At 41.6% G+C, this 21282-nt stretch overlaps 3 protein-coding genes across 3 annotated transcripts in view; 1 reads left to right on the plus strand and 2 right to left on the minus strand.

Annotated features, from left to right (window-relative positions):
- Positions 1-552: 552 nt before the first annotated feature.
- LOC128620309 (multicilin) lies at positions 553-4931 on the minus strand. The gene is made up of 3 exons (XM_053645202.1): positions 3169-4931; positions 2714-2824; positions 553-1482 (listed from the first exon to the last, which is right to left on the minus strand). Exons 1-3 carry the CDS (start codon positions 3226-3228, stop codon positions 898-900), a joined length of 756 nt encoding a protein of 251 aa, XP_053501177.1. The 5' UTR covers positions 3229-4931; the 3' UTR covers positions 553-897.
- Positions 4932-6009: 1078 nt separating this feature from the next.
- Positions 6010-21282, minus strand: part of dhx29 (DEAH (Asp-Glu-Ala-His) box polypeptide 29) — an 18980-nt gene continuing 3707 nt past the window's right edge. The window contains exons 4-28 of the mRNA XM_053646039.1: positions 20269-20398; positions 19895-20040; positions 18396-18530; positions 18111-18237; positions 17686-17841; positions 16885-17056; positions 16436-16556; positions 16013-16341; positions 15614-15890; positions 14602-14745; positions 14187-14363; positions 13946-14086; positions 13051-13195; positions 12775-12895; positions 12433-12517; positions 12228-12316; positions 11710-11838; positions 10810-10885; positions 10063-10287; positions 9535-9671; positions 9190-9280; positions 8523-8795; positions 7640-7771; positions 6766-6862; positions 6010-6367 (exon numbers count right to left, since the gene is read on the minus strand). Of these exons, the coding sequence (XP_053502014.1) occupies positions 6309-6367; positions 6766-6862; positions 7640-7771; positions 8523-8795; positions 9190-9280; positions 9535-9671; positions 10063-10287; positions 10810-10885; positions 11710-11838; positions 12228-12316; positions 12433-12517; positions 12775-12895; positions 13051-13195; positions 13946-14086; positions 14187-14363; positions 14602-14745; positions 15614-15890; positions 16013-16341; positions 16436-16556; positions 16885-17056; positions 17686-17841; positions 18111-18237; positions 18396-18530; positions 19895-20040; positions 20269-20398 (3714 nt within the window). The 3' untranslated portion in view covers positions 6010-6308. The remainder of the gene's footprint in view (positions 6368-6765; positions 6863-7639; positions 7772-8522; positions 8796-9189; positions 9281-9534; positions 9672-10062; positions 10288-10809; positions 10886-11709; positions 11839-12227; positions 12317-12432; positions 12518-12774; positions 12896-13050; positions 13196-13945; positions 14087-14186; positions 14364-14601; positions 14746-15613; positions 15891-16012; positions 16342-16435; positions 16557-16884; positions 17057-17685; positions 17842-18110; positions 18238-18395; positions 18531-19894; positions 20041-20268; positions 20399-21282) is intronic.
- Positions 17749-21282, plus strand: part of mtrex (Mtr4 exosome RNA helicase) — a 39871-nt gene continuing 36337 nt past the window's right edge. The window contains exon 1 of the mRNA XM_053646041.1: positions 17749-17891. The gene's annotated coding sequence lies outside the window, so the exon portion shown is untranslated. The remainder of the gene's footprint in view (positions 17892-21282) is intronic.

Below are 21282 nucleotides of genomic sequence, written 5' to 3' on the forward strand. Positions count from 1 at the left end.
ACCACAGCCCTTTTTTACAATTACAATTGCAATTTTTTTTTTTATAAATGAATGAACGACCGTGTATTTTATAGAAACCTTAAGAGACCATGCATGATTTTTTATTTTCTTTCTTATTTTCTTGTGATAACGACTTCATTTTCGTGATCTCGACATAACAACGTTGTTTTTATTGTTCTGGAGGCAGCACGGATGACCAGATTTGTTCTTACTTTGATCAGGGACTCACTCAAGCTGAAACAGCTCTCTTTCTCAGTGATCTGTGGAAGTCACAGTGTCCGACGCTTGAGAATGGGACACCCCTGTCTCTTAATGCGGAGATGAAGTCTATCTCTACGACGGGCAATTATTACATTTAACGATGGCGAGGGCGAGGACACCGACGCGCATGCAATACCAGTCCCACTCACAAGGCGTGAGATTTTCTTGTGGTAACGTGACGGTATGAGAAAACAGCTTTTTATGTCAAGATCATGAGGAAAATTAGGTCGTTATCATGAGAAAACAAGAAAGACAAAAGAATAATAATGCACGGCCTCTTAGGACTTCCGTATTTTTGTCATGTTATGTCGAGATCACGGGGAAATTAAGTTGAGAGAACGAGAAAACAACTTATGTCATGTCGAGATCATGAGAAAACAACTTGTTATATCGAGATCACGAGAAAATTAAGTCGTGATCATGATTAAACAAGAAAGAAAACAATAATAATAATGCAGGCCCCTAAGGGCTTCCGTAGTATTTTGCACTTGCAGCTATAAATTTAATACACAAAACCGAACATATACATACGTGAAAGGCACAATCATCAGCAGATCCTATTAGCTTTCATGTTGCTCAATCTACACGTTTTACACTCACAAACTATCTAAAACAAACAAGAATAGAGGAAGTGGTTCAGTTCTGTTCCAGTGGAATCCAGAGGAACCTGCAGCCTCCGTCAGGTGTGTGTGATGTGAACGTTTTGCCGTGACGGAAAACTCTGGTCCGGACCGTGCTGTGCTCTCTGATGGACGTCTTAAAAACCGAACACCTACCCTCTCTCCGGAGGTCAGAGGTCGCAGAGGGTGTGGCCTTCAAAACCCGTAAGCCGCGGAAGGATCCGAAAACCTGCACCGTCTCAGAACCCAGGTGTTCAGATGAATGATGTTCTGATAGGTCAAGAAACTCTTGGTCTAGTCTGGATTTTTTGTCCGGACACTTTGCAGGACTATCAGCGCTGCTGGACTCGACGTCACTCGGCCATAATTGTCTCTTCACTCCTGTGTTGGTGTGTTCAGACAGGATTCTCTGTGACCACTCCTCTTCCTCCTCTGGCGGTGTGTGACTGAGAAGAGACTCGAGCCAAGATGGCTCTTGAGCTGCACCGAAATCCCATTCAGACGGGTCCGTACTCGCGGAATACGAGTCCGAGTGTGGTGTGAAATCTGAAGCTGGGTGTGAGACACACTCTGAGGTGTTCTCAGGCTGCGGTGTGAAGGCCTGGAAATTGGTGGGGTGAAAAAACATGAAGATGAGGTCATTGTTGCGTTAAGGTGAATGGGCTAATTGTGAAAGTCATGGCACCCCCTGCTGCAAATACCTCGATTTCTTGACTTCCTGTCTATACTAAATATAGTGTTCTAAACGCTTATTAGAATTCATTCTAACCAGGCACATCGTTAATAAAACTCAACCGTTATATTATGTTTATACCACAGTGCTGCTGAATTCTCGAATCTGATTTGTCAGAAGGTGAACATTTTTTTTTTCGGAACGGCAGCTCGGACTGCCGTGCAGGCTATGAGCTTGTTCTGATATGTTCTCGTTTCTATAGCAACAGCTAATTCGCTAGCTAAGTGAAGCTTAATAATGAGTAGTTCTTTAATTAGTGGTGGTATTCAACGAAGAACTATGAAAACGTAGTATTCATGGAAGGAGTCTCCAGTGTCAGCGCTTAGGACCAGTCAGAGTTAAAGCTTTAACTTTTAAGCGGCTAGCGAGAAGGAGAGAAAAATAGATAAAGATGCCGAGAGAGAGAGAGAGAAATGAAACAGACAAAGAAGGAGAGAGAAATAGAAGTTGGCAGAAACAGATAAAGAGAGATTGAGATTTTAAAAAAAGAGAGGCTGGTGAAGGAACTACTGTGTATAGATGCTATAACAGCTGATAACAGGAAATAAATTGTTTTGCACATGTTCCACAACATAACTTGGTCTGTATAGGATTTTGCTGAGGGTTCCGCTTTAATTTGAGGGTATTTAAATCCAAATCAAGTGAATGGTGTAGGAATTACAGCACTTTATAAACATGCGTTCGAAGCAAAGTGGCAACTCGGTGGTAATTCCCTGCCTTCAACAGGGTAAAAGTCTGAGAAAAAGCCTCCTCGATGTGAAATTTCAGCTCGTCAACTTGGAGTAGTCTTCTCAGCTACCGGTCTGTGACATCAAATCAACATGCCCGCTCACGCTGTGAACAGTGTAAAGTCCCACTTGTCTACTTTTAAATGAGTCTATAGCAGTATTGGGTTTAGATCAGTTTATATACAGACACATGACGTTATTACGGCTTGCAAATTACCACATTTCGCCATGTCATTGCCACACTAGATTATGTTTTATACCTTACGACATGGTAAAACTTTGACTCACGATGACGGCGGTCGCAGGTGGGCCTACTGTATGACGTAACCAAATCGCTTTTTAGATACGATAGAGAGCTCTGCCTGACTTACGTCCAGTACAGCAGCGTAAATCTCGGCCTCTTTGACCAGCTCCTTCAGCTGAGCGTTCCTCTCCTTTAGGGCTGAGATCTCCTCCTGCTTCCTCTGCACACAGACATGGAGCTTCACACAGAAAGAGGAGGAAATAATCACTCACCGAGAGACGCGAAACAACACAGAAACACCGCAGAGATTTAGAGAAGATTAAATACCAAATAATACCCGATGTAGACTGAATAGAAGTTGATTTTTAAAACGAGGTAGCCTCTTTTTTACAGGAACAGTTTGGTTAAAACTTAAATACACAATTTCCATTTTAGCCCAAATACAGTTAATGACTGAAGACAGGTTCGATGTCTCAAGTTTGTTTCCTTACTTTTGCAATTCTAATCAATAAGGGAAGCTTTTAGACTCCAGTTTAGCATCGTCTTCCTGTCTGTCTGTCTGTCTCTCTCTCTCTCTCTCACCTGTCTATTCATCTCGATGGCGTTACCCAGGTAGTGTTGAACGGGATCCACAGCGTCCATCGTGATCTTCTCAGCTGAATTGGTTCTGAAATAACAAAATGGAAATAATATAGATAAATAAAAATAAATACAAACAAACTAAATATAGTCTACATTTAAGTCTTTTCCAACAACTCAAAATCAGCAAACAATTCAAAAGCGCATTTACCATTCAGAAAATCTGGGAAAAAAAAATTAAACAGTTTTAATTAACCCACACTTGCTTTAAACAAACAAACAAATAAAAAACAGGAACAAAAACAAATAGAAAACAAACAAATAAATAATTTAAGAAATATTTTGTCTCAGTACCACAGAGTTAACAAGTGATTACAAGTCTCCTTTGTCATGCAGAAAATCAGAAAACTGTTTTTTATATTAACCCACGCTTATTTAAACAAACAAACAAACAAACAAACAAAAACAAAGCAAACCTCCGTGGTTCTAACCTTACTGAAAAGCAGCTGTGTGTGGGTGCGTGCATGCGTGCGTGTGGGTGTGTGCGTGAGCTCGTGCATTCCGGCGCACTATGACAGCACGGCTGCACGTGCTCTGCTCTATTCTGCTCCGGCGGTTGAGATGAGCGGGTGCAGCGCGCGCTGTGGCGGTGGACGTTGCTTGGTGCTGGTCGTCAGGCGCGAGCTGTATAGTGACGCTGTGCTTGAACTAACTCCGCGCGCGCTTCACAGCGCCCACAGAACAATCCAGTCAGGTTTCGCGCGCTCAGTTTAAAAGCGCCAAAAACAAACAAACAAACAAACAAAAACAGACTGGAAACAAACATACCCTAGAATAAAAAAAAGAAGAAGAAAAGAAATCAATCATATTCCCTACAGGTTTTAAATGCAGACTCTGACAGCTCTTTAAGTGGTGTTGATATTAAATGACACGTGGTCATACTGCAGGTTTTCCCTCAGAAACCTGTGTTTAGCTTGGAGAGTTGATAATGGGTCTAACTGCCTGCTAGGCTGGAGACCTGAAAGAGAAAAGGCCCTTTGAATCAAGGTTCATTTTCTGGAAATTTCCACTGCGCCTGAGGAAAAGTCTAGAAATGTACATTTTAGCTCACATATTACTTCATTTAGCATTTGAAACTTTCAAAAATGATATTTTTGTGGACATGACTGTATATAAGCAGTGACTTAAAAAAAAAAAAAAAGTAGTTTGGCTTGATAGCTAATATTAGCCTGCTGAAAAATGTAGGCTAGCTAACAGTATTTGAAATATGGCTTAAGATTAAGTCTTGTATTAAATCATATAAAAAAAATTTTTTTGTATAAAAAATTTGAAGGTTAAATTCTTGCATCATTACATTTGCACTCAACATTAAGTTACTTCAGCTGCCACATAACTTTGAAATGAAATTACTTTGTTTACTCTGTAATATCATCTCAGATTAGCGGCTAGCTATTTGATTTTAATAGATTTATAGAGGTAATTGAATCTGTATAAAAAGTACTGAACATTTACTCCCAAAAACACTTCGTCTTGTGCTATATAAAGAATAATATTCGGAGTGTTTTGCAGTTGGTTTCATGTCTGTAGGTCAAACGGTCATTGGAGTTTAACAGGAATTAGACTATTACAGACATTTACATAATTTATTTAATTAAAAACATATAGAATGTAAATTCCACAAACAGAGCCATTATGTCATGAAAGGGATCGTTTTAACATTTCATATTTGTTGTGATGTCAATATATTAGATGGTCAAACTGCTTAATTGATTTATACGGCTAATAAAATTGATATGAATTTTTTTTTTAAATTAAAATTTATTTTTTATAAAAATTCAGCTTTGTGCTAGGTAAAGAAAACCAAGTTGGTTTGTCTTGAAAATGTTACAGGCATGGAGAGTTTAATGGATGTTGTCACGAATGTCAAATATAAAACTAACTTTACCGCACTCATACTATATTGTACACTGATTCTTTTGTGCGGAGATATATATATATATATATATATATATATAAAGATGCAAACATTGTAATTATAACCATTTTCACGTCCGCAGTCCAGCAGTGTAGTCAAGTCGGATTCAAAATCACAAAAAGGGCCAAAATGGTGCTGAACATTATAACCTCACTGAGTTAAAACAACCCATGTTAGGTCAGTCCAATACAGTACTGGCTTTCCAAATTGTTAAAAAAAAAAAAAAAAAAAAAAATTCTAACTCGGCTATAATTTAGTGTGTATGAGTAATATGCGATCATATGTGGAAAAACACGTGAAGGTTCATTTCACCATTTTATTCCCTGAAATTGAACATGAACTCATGGGACATCATGTGAACAATTTGTGATCCCGTGTAAAAAAATTATTTTTTAAAATGAACCGATAATGGGGGGGGGGGGGGGGGGGGGGGAAATAAATCACATATGTAAAATGAAACCACATGCCCTAAATGTGAACAAGCGCATCAGAAGTATCATATGTGTGTGTGTGAATGGGTGAATGAGAACCAGTTTAAAGCGCTTTGGAACTGCTAAGGTTTAAAAAAAAGAAAAAAAAAAGAAAAAAAAGCACTATGTAAGTGCAGACCATAAATAAATAAATCAATCAATCAATCAATCAATCAATCACCTTGTTAATGAGGTAAACACGTGAACTAACATGTGACACGTCTAAAAACTCAGCTGAGAATTCGACAGTGCTGTGGTTAATGAATGTGATTTATTCTAGTCCTGCCTTGATTGGTAATTTCTTTGCAATATAAATCTGCATAGTTACTATTTTAATTACTTAGATTAGATTACAAGACGGGTAGTTTGCATTTCAGCCAGTCATATATGGGTTTAAAGGAATATCACATGTATTGGCTTTGTATTAAAATACTTTTTATTTATTTGTTTAGATTTGATAACATTTATACAATACAAGACAAATGATCTCAAATCACTTAATACACACTAAACTGAAGCTTAGCACCGTCACGCGCTCGGTCCTGATGTAAAAGGTTCAAGTATACATGCTTCCGTGCAGTTTCTATACAGTAGACGTGTATTTTAAGCTGATGAGCTTAAGTAGTCTTTAGAGCAGAAAAACCATTTTGTCCACTTGGTTGTTTTTTTTTGACGGCCTCAGCGTGGATTCAGGAGCTTCAGCGTGGGATTTTCTCCGATTTAATCAACTCGAGAATGATCTGTATGGTCTTCGAATCTGAGGAAAGAGCACAAAAGCGGGTGATGGAAGTTAACGTTTAATACACTGTTTATGGGTTTTTCCATTTTGCTGTAAGATGCTCCAGTTTAAGAGCAACATGTCATGTATTAGGGTTAAATGATGTTTTTGTTAAATTATGTTGGCATTGCCTAATATGCTAGCTTATTCAGTTATGATTTATGTTTCTGATGCAAATACGGGCGGGGCCTTAACGCGGCTAAACCTGGACACGCCTCCTCTTTACTGAGAGCGTCCAGTCTGTCAGACAGCTGCCACATCGACACATCAAATTTATGTTTAATTAAAGTCAACTAGATACTATATCTATGCATTAAACCTAAAACCATAACCATTTCATCCCTGGCCCTAACAGTGCAACAGTACGTGTGATTTACCTTCCAGACTGAGTTTAGGATTCGCCAGCTTTCTCTCCAGCAGCAAGTCAAGGAGCTGACGCAGATGTTTGAAGATGACGCCGATCCGGACTGGGGCCTCGATAGGAAAATAAACAATAACTCATCATTTGTTATACAGTATAGCGTCATTTATTTCAAATTCAAATCTAATTCAATCCCTAGTATTAAAAAAAAATTTATTAAATCTAGACATCTTTCACTGGCTAGCAGGGTTTTTTTTTTTTTTTTTTTAAGATGGATGATGGATATCGATGATCGAAATCTCATTATGGGGTGTCACCGAAAGAGGATGCGTTCCCTTTCGAGTCTGTTTCCTCTCCAGATAAAATCACTATGCAAAGAAAAGTTTTTCATTTGCCATTTGTGAAGGATATTGAAATGAGACTTAAAAAAAAAAAATTTAAAGTCATATTGACCCAATTTTCTCCCGATATCAGCCAGTTCCCACCCCCAACTAGTTAGCTATCCGCTAAGACAGGTGAAGAGATCGCTGCTGCTCATGCTGCATCACAGGGCAGTGTAACACACTCGGAGGAGAATGCTGTCCAACCTCTTCCTCATACATAAGCTCACAGTTGCCCGCCATTGGCTAGTGTCACTGTGATTGACAGGAAAGTAATACTCTGTCTCTCCTACCCAGAGAACATGGCCAACGTTACTCTCGTGGACTCGTGACCATGAACGTCTGTGGTATCTCCTAATCAGACAGCTTTACAGACGGGATGAGTTTTTTAACTGTGACACACCATCCCCCTGGTGTCCTGCTCTACGCAGACTGAACTGAAGCTACAGTGACTTGGTCCTGAGCAATGCGTAAACAATGACTAGCGTAGAAGAACATGCGCCGTCAAACCTGGAAGTGAATCCATCCGTCCACGGAGACGAGTCTTTCCCGGTGCTGAACGTCGATGTCCCCTCCAAACAGCAGGATGGGGAAAGGAGACGTGAGGGTCGTGTCACGTAAATACACCTTGGAGTATTTCACCTGTGAGACAAAATACTCTTAAGTCCAAATTCCGACTTCAGAGAACTAGTATTCAACTTTTTACACCTGTAAACATTTGTACGTAAACGGTTTCAGAAATGAAAATCAAATTAGAAGTTTATTATTATGAAGTCTTGATGGGGGACAGAAAAAATAAATAAATAAATAAATCGACACATTTCAGCAACTATTCCTGAATCATCTACCAGCAGCAGCTAACACTCAACTCTAAACTGACTCGCTTCAACTTTTACTCATCTCTAAGATGAACAGCCGGGTTGCTGGGTGAATCGACCGTAAACACAATGAAAAGACATACCGTTAAGATCATATATCATACATCATATACATTGCTGCTCAAAAGTATTTGAACCCTCCGCGTTTCAACATTTTGGTTAAACGTCGAGAAGCGGGTTCACGTTAAATACGCTAGATGTAGAAAACCGAAGTAAGAAACAACTGTAAGTGCACGGAGACAACGTTTGTGACATTTTATTTCATCTAAATGTCTCGAAAAAGGTTGATTTGAAATCACTCCAATCAGGCACACAATAATAACAAAATCAACACTAACAAATTCTGGCTTCAAACTTGAAGCCACGCCCCCTACTTCAGTCTGAGTGAGTCTAAACTAAACACACTAATTTTTTTTTTTTTTTAGCTCTGTGACGTCCTTTTGCCCATTTTTAGAGCCGTGTGTTTAGTGTCCCTAAAAATGATCTGATCAGCTAAGCCATTCACACTATCGTACCTTCTCCTGGTAGAGAAGCCAGCCATGTGTCTGGAGGTTACGGTTAACGGAGGATGGATGGACCTGCGCCTTTCCCTGCGGTGTCTCCACCGTACAGGCTAAACGCTCCTCGGGGAGGACGGAAGGTACGGGGAGGACGCGTCCTACGTTGTCATATACACCTGCGCTCAGCACGGCCACTAGAACCGGCACTTCCTTTTTGGAGAACGATGGTAGAGAGACGCTGCTCAGGCCGGTCTGCTGCACCATCCGGACGAGTTCCTGCTTCACACTCTGAGCAGAAGGACAAAAAACAAAAACACACCTTATAAAGACTAGCACTGACCACGCACCACATTTGTCTCGAGATTTTTGTATTATTTTTGTGATTATCTTTGATAAGCAGCTTTGGGCTTTGGTACCTGGTATGTAAATGACACCTTTCTAATACAGCTTTATTTTCGGATATATTTATTTAACATCTATCGATTACGGTGTAGTAACTGTAGCTCTGCTTTGCATCAGGCTGCATCACATCACCCGGTTCTTGATTATTTTCCTCTAACTGCATGCCTCGTAAGTGTTTTATTCCTTGTGCAAGGTTTTAATTCATATTGCGATGCTTGTTTCAGGACACGTATTGTACTGTGAGGTTGCTGCAAACCTGCAGTGTGGTTTTTTTTTTTACCTCCATGGTGATGAGAGCGGTTCGGTTCAGGAAGTGTTTCCTGCAGTAGGACATTTCAGCACGCAGACCGTCACGACTCGCTTTCTTCCACCTGTTAGTAAAGACGTAAACACCATGGGATACATATCTAAGCTCACTAAATGACCTTTCCACACCAAATGACTTTCTTTAGTTCTGTACAGGAGCTACGTGGCGAATGTAGCCGAGTAACGGACGTGTATAGCCACCGGGTTAGCACTGTGCGATCTGCGGGTCTAAAATCCCATAAATGGAAGAGCAGAGCAGGATCCAGACGGGGAACTGGAGAACCGTCCGTGCTGCTGGTGTCTGGGTTTGTGAACTCACCCTTGGTAGGCGTTATAGATGGTCAGATGATCAGAGTTGGCTGTTGCTAAAGCATCTCTAGCCAGGTTGGCTTCCTCTTTCCTGTTCATGGGCGTGGAGAACGGAGACTTCTCCGACATGGCGGCTGCTATGGTGGCCTGCAAGCCCAAAAAGAAAGACGCTTAAGAATCGAACAGGTGTAAACGGCTGTGTATTGACCTGCAAGAAAAAGTGGTCTGAAGCGTCCTCATACAGATGTGGGCGAGGCAAGTGATGCAACCAACCAACCAACACCCAACAACCACAGAAGTACAGTGTGGAGCGATCTGAGAGATGCGATGGTGTGGGTGTGAATGCACAAGCAATAAGCGTAGTCACGCTTTTGTCTGACGTGTTTTGTGGTGATCACGAAGGCTACACTACCGTGCCAAGTAAAATATGCTGGGCAAATTTTTTAAATGAAGAAGTGTGTAGATAGACGTCATATGTAGATGTTGTGTAGAGTATATTGCACGTTTCCCAACATTAAACCCCTGAATCTGAACTCACAACCGGCTCCAGACAGCCCAGGATGGCGCCGAAGACGAGCATCTTGCCGATCTTGGCGTTGACGGGCAGCGAGGCGAGGTGAAGGCCGAGCGGCGTGAGTTTGTAACTCTCCCTCTGACACGCGCCGATCTTTCTCAACAAGCCGACGGCGTTACACACAGCCTGCTGAGGCGGCGCGTCCAGGGCACAAGACAGGAAGTCCTCCGGCGAGCCGTACTCACACTTCTAAAACACACGAACAGACGACGGTCTTAGCAGAGAGCCGACAGGTGAGAGTTCTTAAGGAAGTCAAATTAATATCACACAGCTTATAAAAGGTGTAAAAACATCTCGCATATACGTCATTCGATAAAACATATCGTCGTTCAATTTTGGGTCAGGTTCGTGTTTGCATCAAGTAAGCTCCGCCCCCAGAGCTACTCATCCCCATGCGTTTTCCTTAAAAGGCAACTCGCTTTCGGTAGACACGTGGGATTTGAACAGAAAGGAGTTCAGGTCAGATGATCAAGTCAGAAATCATAAACCCCGTCAACATGTCAAATACACAACGGGAAGCTTTTAGATCCGATTCAACGGGAAAGTTAACTAAACATCGAAAAGCATCCTCAAACGGGTTATATATACAGCTGCGTGTGTGTGCGTGTGTGTGTGTGTGTGCGTGCGTATGTGAGAAAGAGAGACGCTGGCTTAAGTGCTAAAAAGTGACAGTAAAGAGTCACATGATATATGTGTGAAAGAGAGAGTTACCATGATGTGAAGGCAGAGCTCCTCTAGTGGCACTCTGAGGATCTCTGGTTTCGAGTAATCGATAAAACTGTTAAACCTGCACAGAGAGAAAGCTTCTGAGGAAACCTGCGGAGCAACTTAACAGCTGTCGAGCTCGTCTGATCATAATCACGTCATGTACGTGATCGAATTAAAACGATTTCACTATAATAAAATGCTTTTCTATTATTATTATTATTATTATTATTATATGTAATTCATAATAAAGAATTTAAAAGCAGTAAATACACTAAAAATTATTTTTAAAAAACAAACAACCTAAACATACATCTAAAACAAGTATTAAACTATAATTATACCGACTTAAAAATGCAATAAAAAGTTATGAAAGATCAATGATGATGAAACAAATCAAATATGCAATATGCAAATATGCAACATGCAAATATGCAACATGCAAATATGCAATATGCAAATATGCGGATCTGATTATAATAATGTGTGAGAAATCTGTACGATATCGAGCAGACCACAGTACAAATGTATTTCAATACATTAAGATTCATTCGATTTATTAACGGTTTCCATTTGATTCACTAAATTAGAGCTGGTTTAAAAACGGTCCCTTCAGGATTTCGGGGTTTTGCGCTCGCAGAAACTCTGCGTTATTCGGAGGAGCTTGCGATTTTCCAAAATCGCCACAGACCGAAGCCGTCTCGAACATGAGTACAGCTCAAAGGTCTCATTTACCAACAAACATTACTGTACGGACTGTTTCAATTCCTAAACATGATGTGACCCATTAGTGTGTTACCTAATGTAAAGAGAGCAGTGTGGTAGACACTGCTGAATCGTGGGCTGTTTCTGTGTTATTGATTGACACACACACACTCTCATATATACACAAACACACACACACACCTGGTTTTAGTGTAGAGGCGGAAGCAGAAGCCGCTTCGGACGCGTCCCGCTCGGCCCTGCCTCTGGATGGCGCTCGCTTTACTCACAAACGTTTCCACCAGAGAGCTCATCTGGCTGCCTTCATGATACCTGAACACACACACACACACGATCGAAATTTAACCAAAAAAAACAGCCGATCTTGGATTACTTTTCGTCTTTTACGTTCCAACAAACGAAGGCTCGTTTTAATGTGCCCTCGTCCACTTCCTTCGCCACCTCCCTTGTGGAAAAATCCAAAGCCACATGCTACCTTGAACTACTTAAAGAAAAAAAAATAATAAATCCAGCTTTTGGCACCTGATTTTCTAATCTAATCTAAGCTAAGCTAATCTAATCGTAAGTGTGTTTACAACAGACAACAAATCCACACATTTATCTCTACGGAGAAGAAAACAGAATATTTGTCTTTACTCTAACTAACTACACATCGAGGCGTGTTAAAGACGGAGACGTGTGTTAATAACGTGCTGCCTTGCCGATTTTCTTTCGTTTTCCCCGTGTCGATCACGAACACCACATCTGGAATGGTGACTCCGGTCTCAGCGATGTTTGTAGACAGAACAATCTGAAACACACACACACACACACACACACACACACACACACACACGTTAACAACTACACACACGTGCCCTGAACCATACACCCTGACCGGAGACACAGATCTGAGGCATGCAGTACCTTCCTGACTCCAGCGGGGGGCACTGTAAACGCTGCGGCCTGCTCCTGAGACGAGAGTGTCGAGTGCAGAGCGACCAGCTTATACCTACGATCAAATATCGCAATCAAAACGCCGTAATGCAAAACAAAAGAATAGGCATGTGATAGTTTGTTTGCCCTGTTACACTGTTTTAGTCGTAAGGAACAGGAAAAATGATGAGGTGATCCATTTTATAGTGTTATACCACGGTGCTGGCGAATTCTCGATTCTGATTGGTCGGGGAGAACATGCATACTGTGTTATGAATACTGAACAGCACTGAATGCTGGTTAATGCGAACACATCATTGCGTGAAGCATCACCTGTCCTTACAGCTGAACCTCTTGTCGGTGGTGAGAAGGTCGTAGAGCTGCTGAATGTGAGCCAGTCCCGGCAGGAAGAGCAGCACAGCGCCATCTATCTCCGCAAACTGGGGCGACTTATCTAAAACCCACAACCGCAGAAATTCCCGTTAAAGCCGCGTGCACTTGTGAACGCTGATAATACGCTAATCAAAAAAAGTCGATTCTATTTAGACGTCGAAGTAAACGCGAGCCAGTGTTGAAACCTGTGCAGCTGCGAGTGTGTGTCGGAGTTACCCAGGTAGTCGAGCAGATCCAGGATGAGCTCCGTGTTGATCTTGTTGGGGTTCATGTGCTGCAGAGCGTGACGTGTACGGCTGCTGAAGTGATCCAGCTCCGGGCCCAGATCCCAGCATGCCCCGGGTTCCCGCACGATCGTCTCCTGGTGACGACGATGACATCATACACGCGCCATTTATGTCAAGTACAAAAGTCGCAGTGCAAGAAAGAACTGAAGAAGTAGATTTCAGCTCCATAAATACAGCCGAGACTAAAAGTTTATATACACATAGACTAAAGACGTTCAAACTCCACACGTTTCATGTCAACATACATTTCCTGTGTTACGACTAAGATGACTAGACTTGTAGACTAGGGCAGTGGTGGCTTGGCTTTTAAGGCTCTGGGTTACTGATCAGAAGGTCGGGGGTTCATGCCCCAGCACTGCCGAGCTGCCACTGTTGGGCCCTTGAGCAAGGCCCTTAACCCTCTCTGCTCCAGGGGGCGCTGTATCATGGCTGACCCTGCACTCTGAGCTTCCCCAGCTTCCTGACATGCTGGGATATGTGAAGAAAAGAATTTCACTGTGCTGTAATGTCTATATGATCAATAAAGACTCATTATCAGCTTTCCAGTTGGACAAATTTCTCTTTAAACAGTCTGGAAGATTCCACGTAATGACTTTAACAATATTCTGATTGCCCAGTGGCATAATTAGGAGTTGATGGGAGAGCACTTTTTCCTCGCGTCGAAGAACTTCCGCATCTTTCAAATAGAAATAAATAAATCCGTAGTCATAGATTTCCATTTGAGACGCCGTTCATGACAGCCATCACGACGACGGCGGAATGTTTTCGAGAGAAGTCCGATATAAACCAGCGTTAAGTGAGACTGTGTGTTCGTGTGTACCTACCTGGTACTGCGCAGCTCTTCCTCCTTTCTGCGTGACGGAGACGCTGATCTCCTCTTCTTCCTCCGCAAATCTCTGACTGTACTCAGAGTCCTGGTCCAACACGTAGCCCGTCTCCTCCACGATGTCCTCCAAGTGGAACACCTAACACGAGTACGAGCAAACACTCGACATACGCTCGGATCATACTCGCTTTAGTGTTTTCCCTGCTCTCAAATCGGTAGAGCGGCGAATGGGTACTCACCTCGACAGGAAAGGTCTTGCCGGGGACGGTGACGACGGGACAGCGGTTGAAATAATGAGCGAACTTGTCGCAGTCCACCGTGGCGCTCATGAGGATGAGGTGCAGGTTGGAACGCTTGTGAATCACATCCTTTAGGATGGTGAGGAGGAAATCCGACTGGACGCTGCGCTCGTGGACCTACACGCGTTTCAACACAATGAACAGTTGTGCGTTTCTAATATATAAATATTGAAGATGTATTAAAAAAAAAAAAAAAAATAGCACTCCTGCGTTAAAAAAACAAAACAAAAAAAACCCCCCAGAAAACCCTTCAGGAATCATGAGGAACAAGTGGAAAACTAACCAGGATTCAAATGTAGCATGGGAGTGCTAACTGTAAGTAGTTAATCAGATGAAACGGAGCGTGTGTGTTCACCTCGTCCACGATGATGTGTGTGATGGAGGACAGGAGTGGATCTTCTTGTAGTTTCCTCAGCAGGATGCCAGTGGTGCAGTAGAGGAGACGTGTGGACGCACTGGAGCGGTTCTCCATCCGGATCTGATATCCGCACAGCGAGTTCTGAAAAAACACACACACACACACACACACGCACACACACATATATATATAATATGTATTGGCTCAATAACTACATAGCGCAGAGTTTCACAACCTTTTTTCAGTCACGGCACCCTTAGGAAATTTTCAAAAATTTATGGCACCCTACACAAACACTAATGCAAGACAGCATTAGCTACATGAGGATGAAGTTGATGGTCCAGAAGCATCTGGAGCTTTTCTTTTAAATGCACTACACACGCATCGTCACACGCTAATTATCAGCGAGGTGGTGGTGGGGTGGGGGGGGTCGAGGGGGAGGGAATTATTTTTTATATATCATTTATTATTGCTATGCGTGTGTGTGCCTGTAGTATTATTTCTGTGTCCGTGTTATTATTTCAGACATCAGATATTTATGATATATATTAAATGTTTTATACACGTTTTAGGAACGTTTGAAGGATTTTTACACGGCCCCCCTGCTCTCGTCAGACGGCACCCCGGTTGGGAAACACTGACCTAGAGGATGGGGGAAACATTGTCAATGTTGTACATTTAATATTTGTTCCAGCTGTTACTGAAAGGAAAACTCCACCCTGAAACACACTGAATTTGTTTCTACTGAAATTGCTGAAGATAAATTGACCAGCACGTCAATAAAAGACGGATAAAGTTCAAAATAAATCTCGGACGCCGGAATGAGCAAATTATTCACTGTGCATTATTATTATTATTATTATTTTTTTACTTTGAAGTCTGTGAGCTAAATCTGAACACGGATAGATTTCGTTCTCGTATCGTTCAGCGACGTGTTTTGATGAATCGATACGAGTTGGAGAATTCTAATGAAAAACGGAAGCAGGTCCGGCTAGGATTTCATCCTCACCTTGCTCCCCGGTTGGTCCTCGCTCCCCAGCTCCTGGTTCACTCTGCGAGCGAGGCTCGTGGCGGAGATCCTCCTCGGCTGAGTGACCACTACGTTACACTGCCTTGCTTTCTCCCCCTCTTTTCCCAGCACCGCCTCCAGGATGAACTGGGGGATCTGCGTGCTTTTCCCGCTGCCCGTCTCTCCGGCGATGACCACCACACGGTGGCGCTGTAGAGCCTCGAGCACTCGCACGCGGTGCTGAAACACAGGCAGCCTCTGGCGCTCGGCCAACAACCTGTGCGAACAGAAAACACCTTAACTGCATTTCATTTCCAGGCTGTAACGCTATACAACGTGGCGCGTTCGATGTATAAATCATACATACATACTTATTTACATATTATTTTTTTTAACAACCTGTGTGCCAGCTCTGAGCCACGGAGCTGTAAAAAGAGCGAGCGCGACTTCTCTTCCTCCTCCTTCTCTTTCTCCTCGTCCTTTCTCTCCTCCTCTTCCGCGTCCGCCAGAGCTTCCCACGAGTCCTCGGTGCAGTGGGAGGGGCCCAAGTCTGTGGGACAGGGCTCTGACCGGGGCCGGTGCTGTTTGACCTGAGCGAGGAGGCGGGAGATAAACTGATCCCTCGGTTTGTTAATGGCTGAACGAGTCAGCTCCTCCTGCTGCTGCTCTCCATCACGCCACTCCAACCAAACGTCCCGGTACGGAGGAGGGAGGAGCTGATGGACAGACTGAGAAGAGAAACGACGAGAGAAATACCAACAGATATGGATTTTGAATCAAAATGGGGTTTTTTCTTTTCTTTTTTTTGGCTGTTCCACCCACCTGCCCTTTCACCAGGTTATACAGAGCAAGTGTGGCTCCTAAATGCTGCGCCTGCATGCTGTCCTCCGTCAGGATGGTGGGACAAAACTCCAACACGTCATCCGGCCTCTGAATACGCACCCTGACACACACACACACACACACACACACACACAACTATTAAAGATCCAATAAAAATAAATCAATTGGTTAAAATTGAACCAAAATCTAAGCGACATTTGCTCTCTGTGGATTTTGTCATATTTTATGCTGTACATATACATATATATGTATATAATACATATATTATATATATATATATATATATATATATTTTAATTATTATTATTATTATTATCGCACAATAACATAAGTGTCTATACAAATAATAAGCCAAGATGCTATGGATGAAATACCCAACAACGTTTATGTAGAGTATCGAAATAATGAATTCGAATTATTTGACTCACTTGCACTTCCAGTATCTCCCAGCTGGAACTTTCTGGAAAGACGGCGCCGGGCTTTTCGGCAGGTTCTTCCTGCACCAGTCGATCAGGAACTGTTTGGGCGACTTTCCCGTCCAGCTGCGACCCGTGTAGTCGAAATCACGCACGTCCTTCGGCTCCTTCTTCGTCTTTTCGGCTGAACGCCGGACACAGAGATCGCCGAGTTGAAAGGATACGTTTTTTTTCTTTTAAAAAGCACGCTCCCGGTCAAAAGTTTGTGGACACCCGACTGAAATGTTTCTCATGATCTTAAAAACCTTTCGATCTGACGGTGTGTGACTCAATGTTTGTAGACAAAAATATAATCGTGCCGACGTATTCATGTCTTTCATTAGAAAACTAACATTTTATTTACGAAAAATATTTTTTATTTTTTTTTTTAAACGGTCGAGTCGGAGCGAAACATTTCCGAAAAGCAGCGATAAGAGTTCGGCGTCGGTGTGAACTCCTTTAATACTGTTTAAAAAGCATCTCAGGGAAATTCCTCAAGAAATCGGGTGAGAAAACGCCAAGGATACATTTCTGGAAATTCTCGACGAAAAGGGCGTCGACTTTGAAGATGCTAAAATACTACATTATTTTGATTTATTTTGGATTTTTTATCACAACATAATTCCCATAGATCCATTGGTGTTACTCTGGAGTTTTGATGACTTTATTATTATTCTAAAATGTGTAAATAAATGAAGAATGGGTGTGTCTAAACTTTTGACCGGTAGTGTACATATTTACGAGTTTGTATGTGTGTTAAAGCGTAACGCTTACGTTTCTCCGCCTGCGTTTGATTGGCTAGGTCGAAGAGGTTGAAATTGAGCTCGTCGTTCCCGGCAACCACTGGAGGAGGTTTTTTCTCTACTTTAGGAGCCTCGGTCACTTTGATCGCCGGGTTAAACAGCGGGTGAGACTCCAACGGCTTCATCTCTGCATACAACCGAGACACTCACATTCGGCGACAACGTTGATAAATATCGGTAAGACGGTACACTGTGACGTGCGGAGATAAGTGGAGATGGTGGGTTAGTGGGGATTACAGGGAATAATAATCTAGCTAGTTAGCTGATTAACAAATTTAAAACTAAACATTCTAATTCACTCCAGACGTCTTTCAGAATTCTCGGTTTTCGTCTAAAATCCTTTATCAAACTGGTGTGTGTAACTGAAATAAAGAAGTGATGAAGTAGACGGCGGACCTTGCTGTATGACCCGGATGCGGTCCTGCGCGCTCCGCTGTCCTGCTTTGTCTTTCTTGGCTTTAGCGTCCGAGGCCATCTCCTTTGCGTCGTAGAGCTGAGCCGTTAGCGTCAGATAGCGCTCGTTCTGGAGAGAGATATTTCATACTCATCATCAACACGCTGCAAAGGAATCTCCCCCTGCATCTTCATGAACAACATGAACGTGACATGGAGCATGGCTGCATCAGGAAGCTCAGTCTGCGTAAATATTTAAGGAGGAAGATGGAAAGTATTTTGACTAACGGGATCGAATTTTTTGTCCGTCTCTGGGCTGTGAGCTCCGTCTCCGTTCCTCTCCTCCTCCTCGCTGCTCTCCTCCAGTTTCTGTTCTGCGTATCTTAGAATCCACTCCTTCACACTCGTCCCATCATCCTTCACCTGCAACAGATCGGGTCACGTTTCACTTCGGATGTATTCTTTAAATAAACAAAAATCTGTGACCATTTTTAACACAACTATACACAGAGTCAGGTGTTTTTCCATTTATTTTCATTTCTGAATTTTATATAGAAAACATTCTTTTAGCACTAAAAGTTATAATATCTTATCTTAATATGATTTCGATTCAAATCTTTTTCCATTTAGATTTAATTAGGATATATATTTGAATCTTTTTAGATTCGGCCCTAGATTTCGATTTGAATATTGTTTGCATTAGATCATGATTTAGATTTGAAACATTTTTTTTTTTTGCATTTCATCGGAATTTAGATTTGCATCTTTTTTTTAAATCAGGATTTAGAATTGAATCTTTTTTGGATCAGGATTTAAAGTTGAATCTTTTTTGGATCAGGATTTAGAGTTGAATCTTTTTTTGGATCAAGATTTAGAATGTAAAAAGTTTTTTTGGGGATCAAGTTTTAGATTTGAATCTTTTTAGGATCAGGATTTAGAGTTGAATCTTTTTTTTGGATCAGGATTTAGATTTGAATCTTTTTGGATCAAGGTTTAGATTTGAATCTTTTTTGGATCAGGATTTAGATTTGAATCTTTTTTGGATCAGGATTTAGAGTTGAATCTTTTTTGGATCAGGATTTAGATTTGAATCTTTTTTTAGATCAGGATTTAGATTTGGATCTTTTTTGGATCAGGATTTAGATTTGAATCTTTTTTTAGATCAGGATTTAGATTTGGATCTTTTTTGGATCAGGATTTAGATTTGAATCTTTTTTTAGATCAGGATTTAGATTTGGATCTTTTTTGGATCAGGATTTAGATTTGAATCTTTTTTGGATCAGGATTTAAAGTTGAATCTTTTTTGGATCAGGATTTAGAGTTGAATCTTTTTTTGGATCAGGATTTAGAATGTAAAAAGTTTTTTTTGGGATCAGGTTTTAGATTAGAATCTTTTTTGGATCAGGATTTAGATTTGAATCTTTTTAGGATCAGGATTTAGAGTTGAATCTTTTTTTTGGATCAGGATTTAGATTTGAATCTTTTTGGATCAAGGTTTAGATTTGAATCTTTTTTGGATCAGGATTTAGATTTGAATCTTTTTTTGGATCAGGATTTAAAGTTGAATCTTTTTTGGATCAGGATTTAGATCTGAATCTTTTTTTGGATCAGGATTTAGATTTGGATCTTTTTTTAGATGAGGATTTAGATTTGAATCTTTTTTTTGGATCAGGATTTAGATTAGAATCTTTTTGCATTTGGATTTAGACGGAAATCCTGATCTTATTCCATCCTGCGGTACTTCAGTGACTGAGGTGAGGTTTATTTGGGGTCTGTTGGTGTTGAACCTTTGCTCGTTGCTGTTCCTCATGTTTGGGGTTCTTGGTTTGGGTCACTGCTTGGCTTTTCTCTCGTTGCTGATCCTGAAACTTGGCTCGGCTCTTGCTGTTCTCCTGTTCATGTAAACTCTGGCTGAATCCCTCCGGCAGCTCGTCTTTCAACAGGAGGATGAAGAATGAGGAAGAAAGTTGCCCTCTTAGATTTGAATCAGTTTGCGTGATCGCGTGTGACGTTAATCAGACTTACAGAGAATTCCCCTTGACCCTCCATGTAATCTCATACATATAAAGCCTTATAAAAAGTATTCAAACCCATAACAAATAAACAACATTACAGATCTTATTTACTCGTATTTCATGGGGATTTTTGCTGTATATTTTACCGTCTCTGAGATTGAGACACAGCCAGTCGAGTGCCGAGTGGAGGTCGCCTCCGTACAGCACGCTGCTCTTCATGGCCTCCTCGACGTGCTGCGTCTTAAAGCCGAACTTCTGCAGAGCCGTGTACAGATCCTACACATGACCAAGCAATAAACACACGTTTAGGCCATCACCACACACACACACACACACACACCAGACTAACTGGGCTCCTAGTTCAACTACAATGTTTATACGAGTTGCATAAAAATACTTGTTCAAATAGAACATCTCAATTAATTCAATTCAATAATTATTAATAAATAAAAATTTAATAAATAAGACAAAGAATGAGATGCATACAGAGAGAAAGATACACAGATATATATACACATATATATAAAGAGAGAGATACAGACAGAGAATGAGAGAGAGAGGGAGAGATACAGACAGATGGAGAGAGAGAGGGAGAGATACAGACAGATGGAGAGAGAGAGAGATACAGACAGACAGAGAGAGAGAGAGAGATACAGACAGAGAATGAGAGAGAGGGAGAGATACAGACAGATGGAGAGAGAGAGAGAGAGATACAGACAGATGGAGAGAGAGAGGGAGAGATACAGACAGATGGAGAGAGAGAGGGAGAGATACAGACAGATGGAGAGAGAGAGGGAGAGATACAGACAGATGGAGAGAGAGAGAGATACAGACAGACAGAGAGAGAGAGAGATACAGACAGACAGAGAGAGAGAGAGAGAGAGATACAGACAGAGAATGAGAGAGAGGGAGAGATACAGACAGATGGAGAGAGAGAGAGGGAGAGATACAGACAGATAGAGAGAGGGAGAGATACAGACAGATAGAGAGAGGGAGAGATACAGACAGATAGAGAGAGGGAGAGATACAGACAGACAGAGAGAGAGAGAGAGAGAGACAGATGGAGAGAGAGAGGGAGAGATACAGACAGATGGAGAGAGAGAGGGAGAGATACAGACAGATGGAGAGAGAGAGGGAGAGATACAGACAGATGGAGAGAG

Source organism: Ictalurus furcatus, chromosome 16 (assembly GCF_023375685.1).
Source record: "Ictalurus furcatus strain D&B chromosome 16, Billie_1.0, whole genome shotgun sequence".
Taxonomy (NCBI): Eukaryota; Metazoa; Chordata; class Actinopteri; order Siluriformes; family Ictaluridae; genus Ictalurus; species Ictalurus furcatus.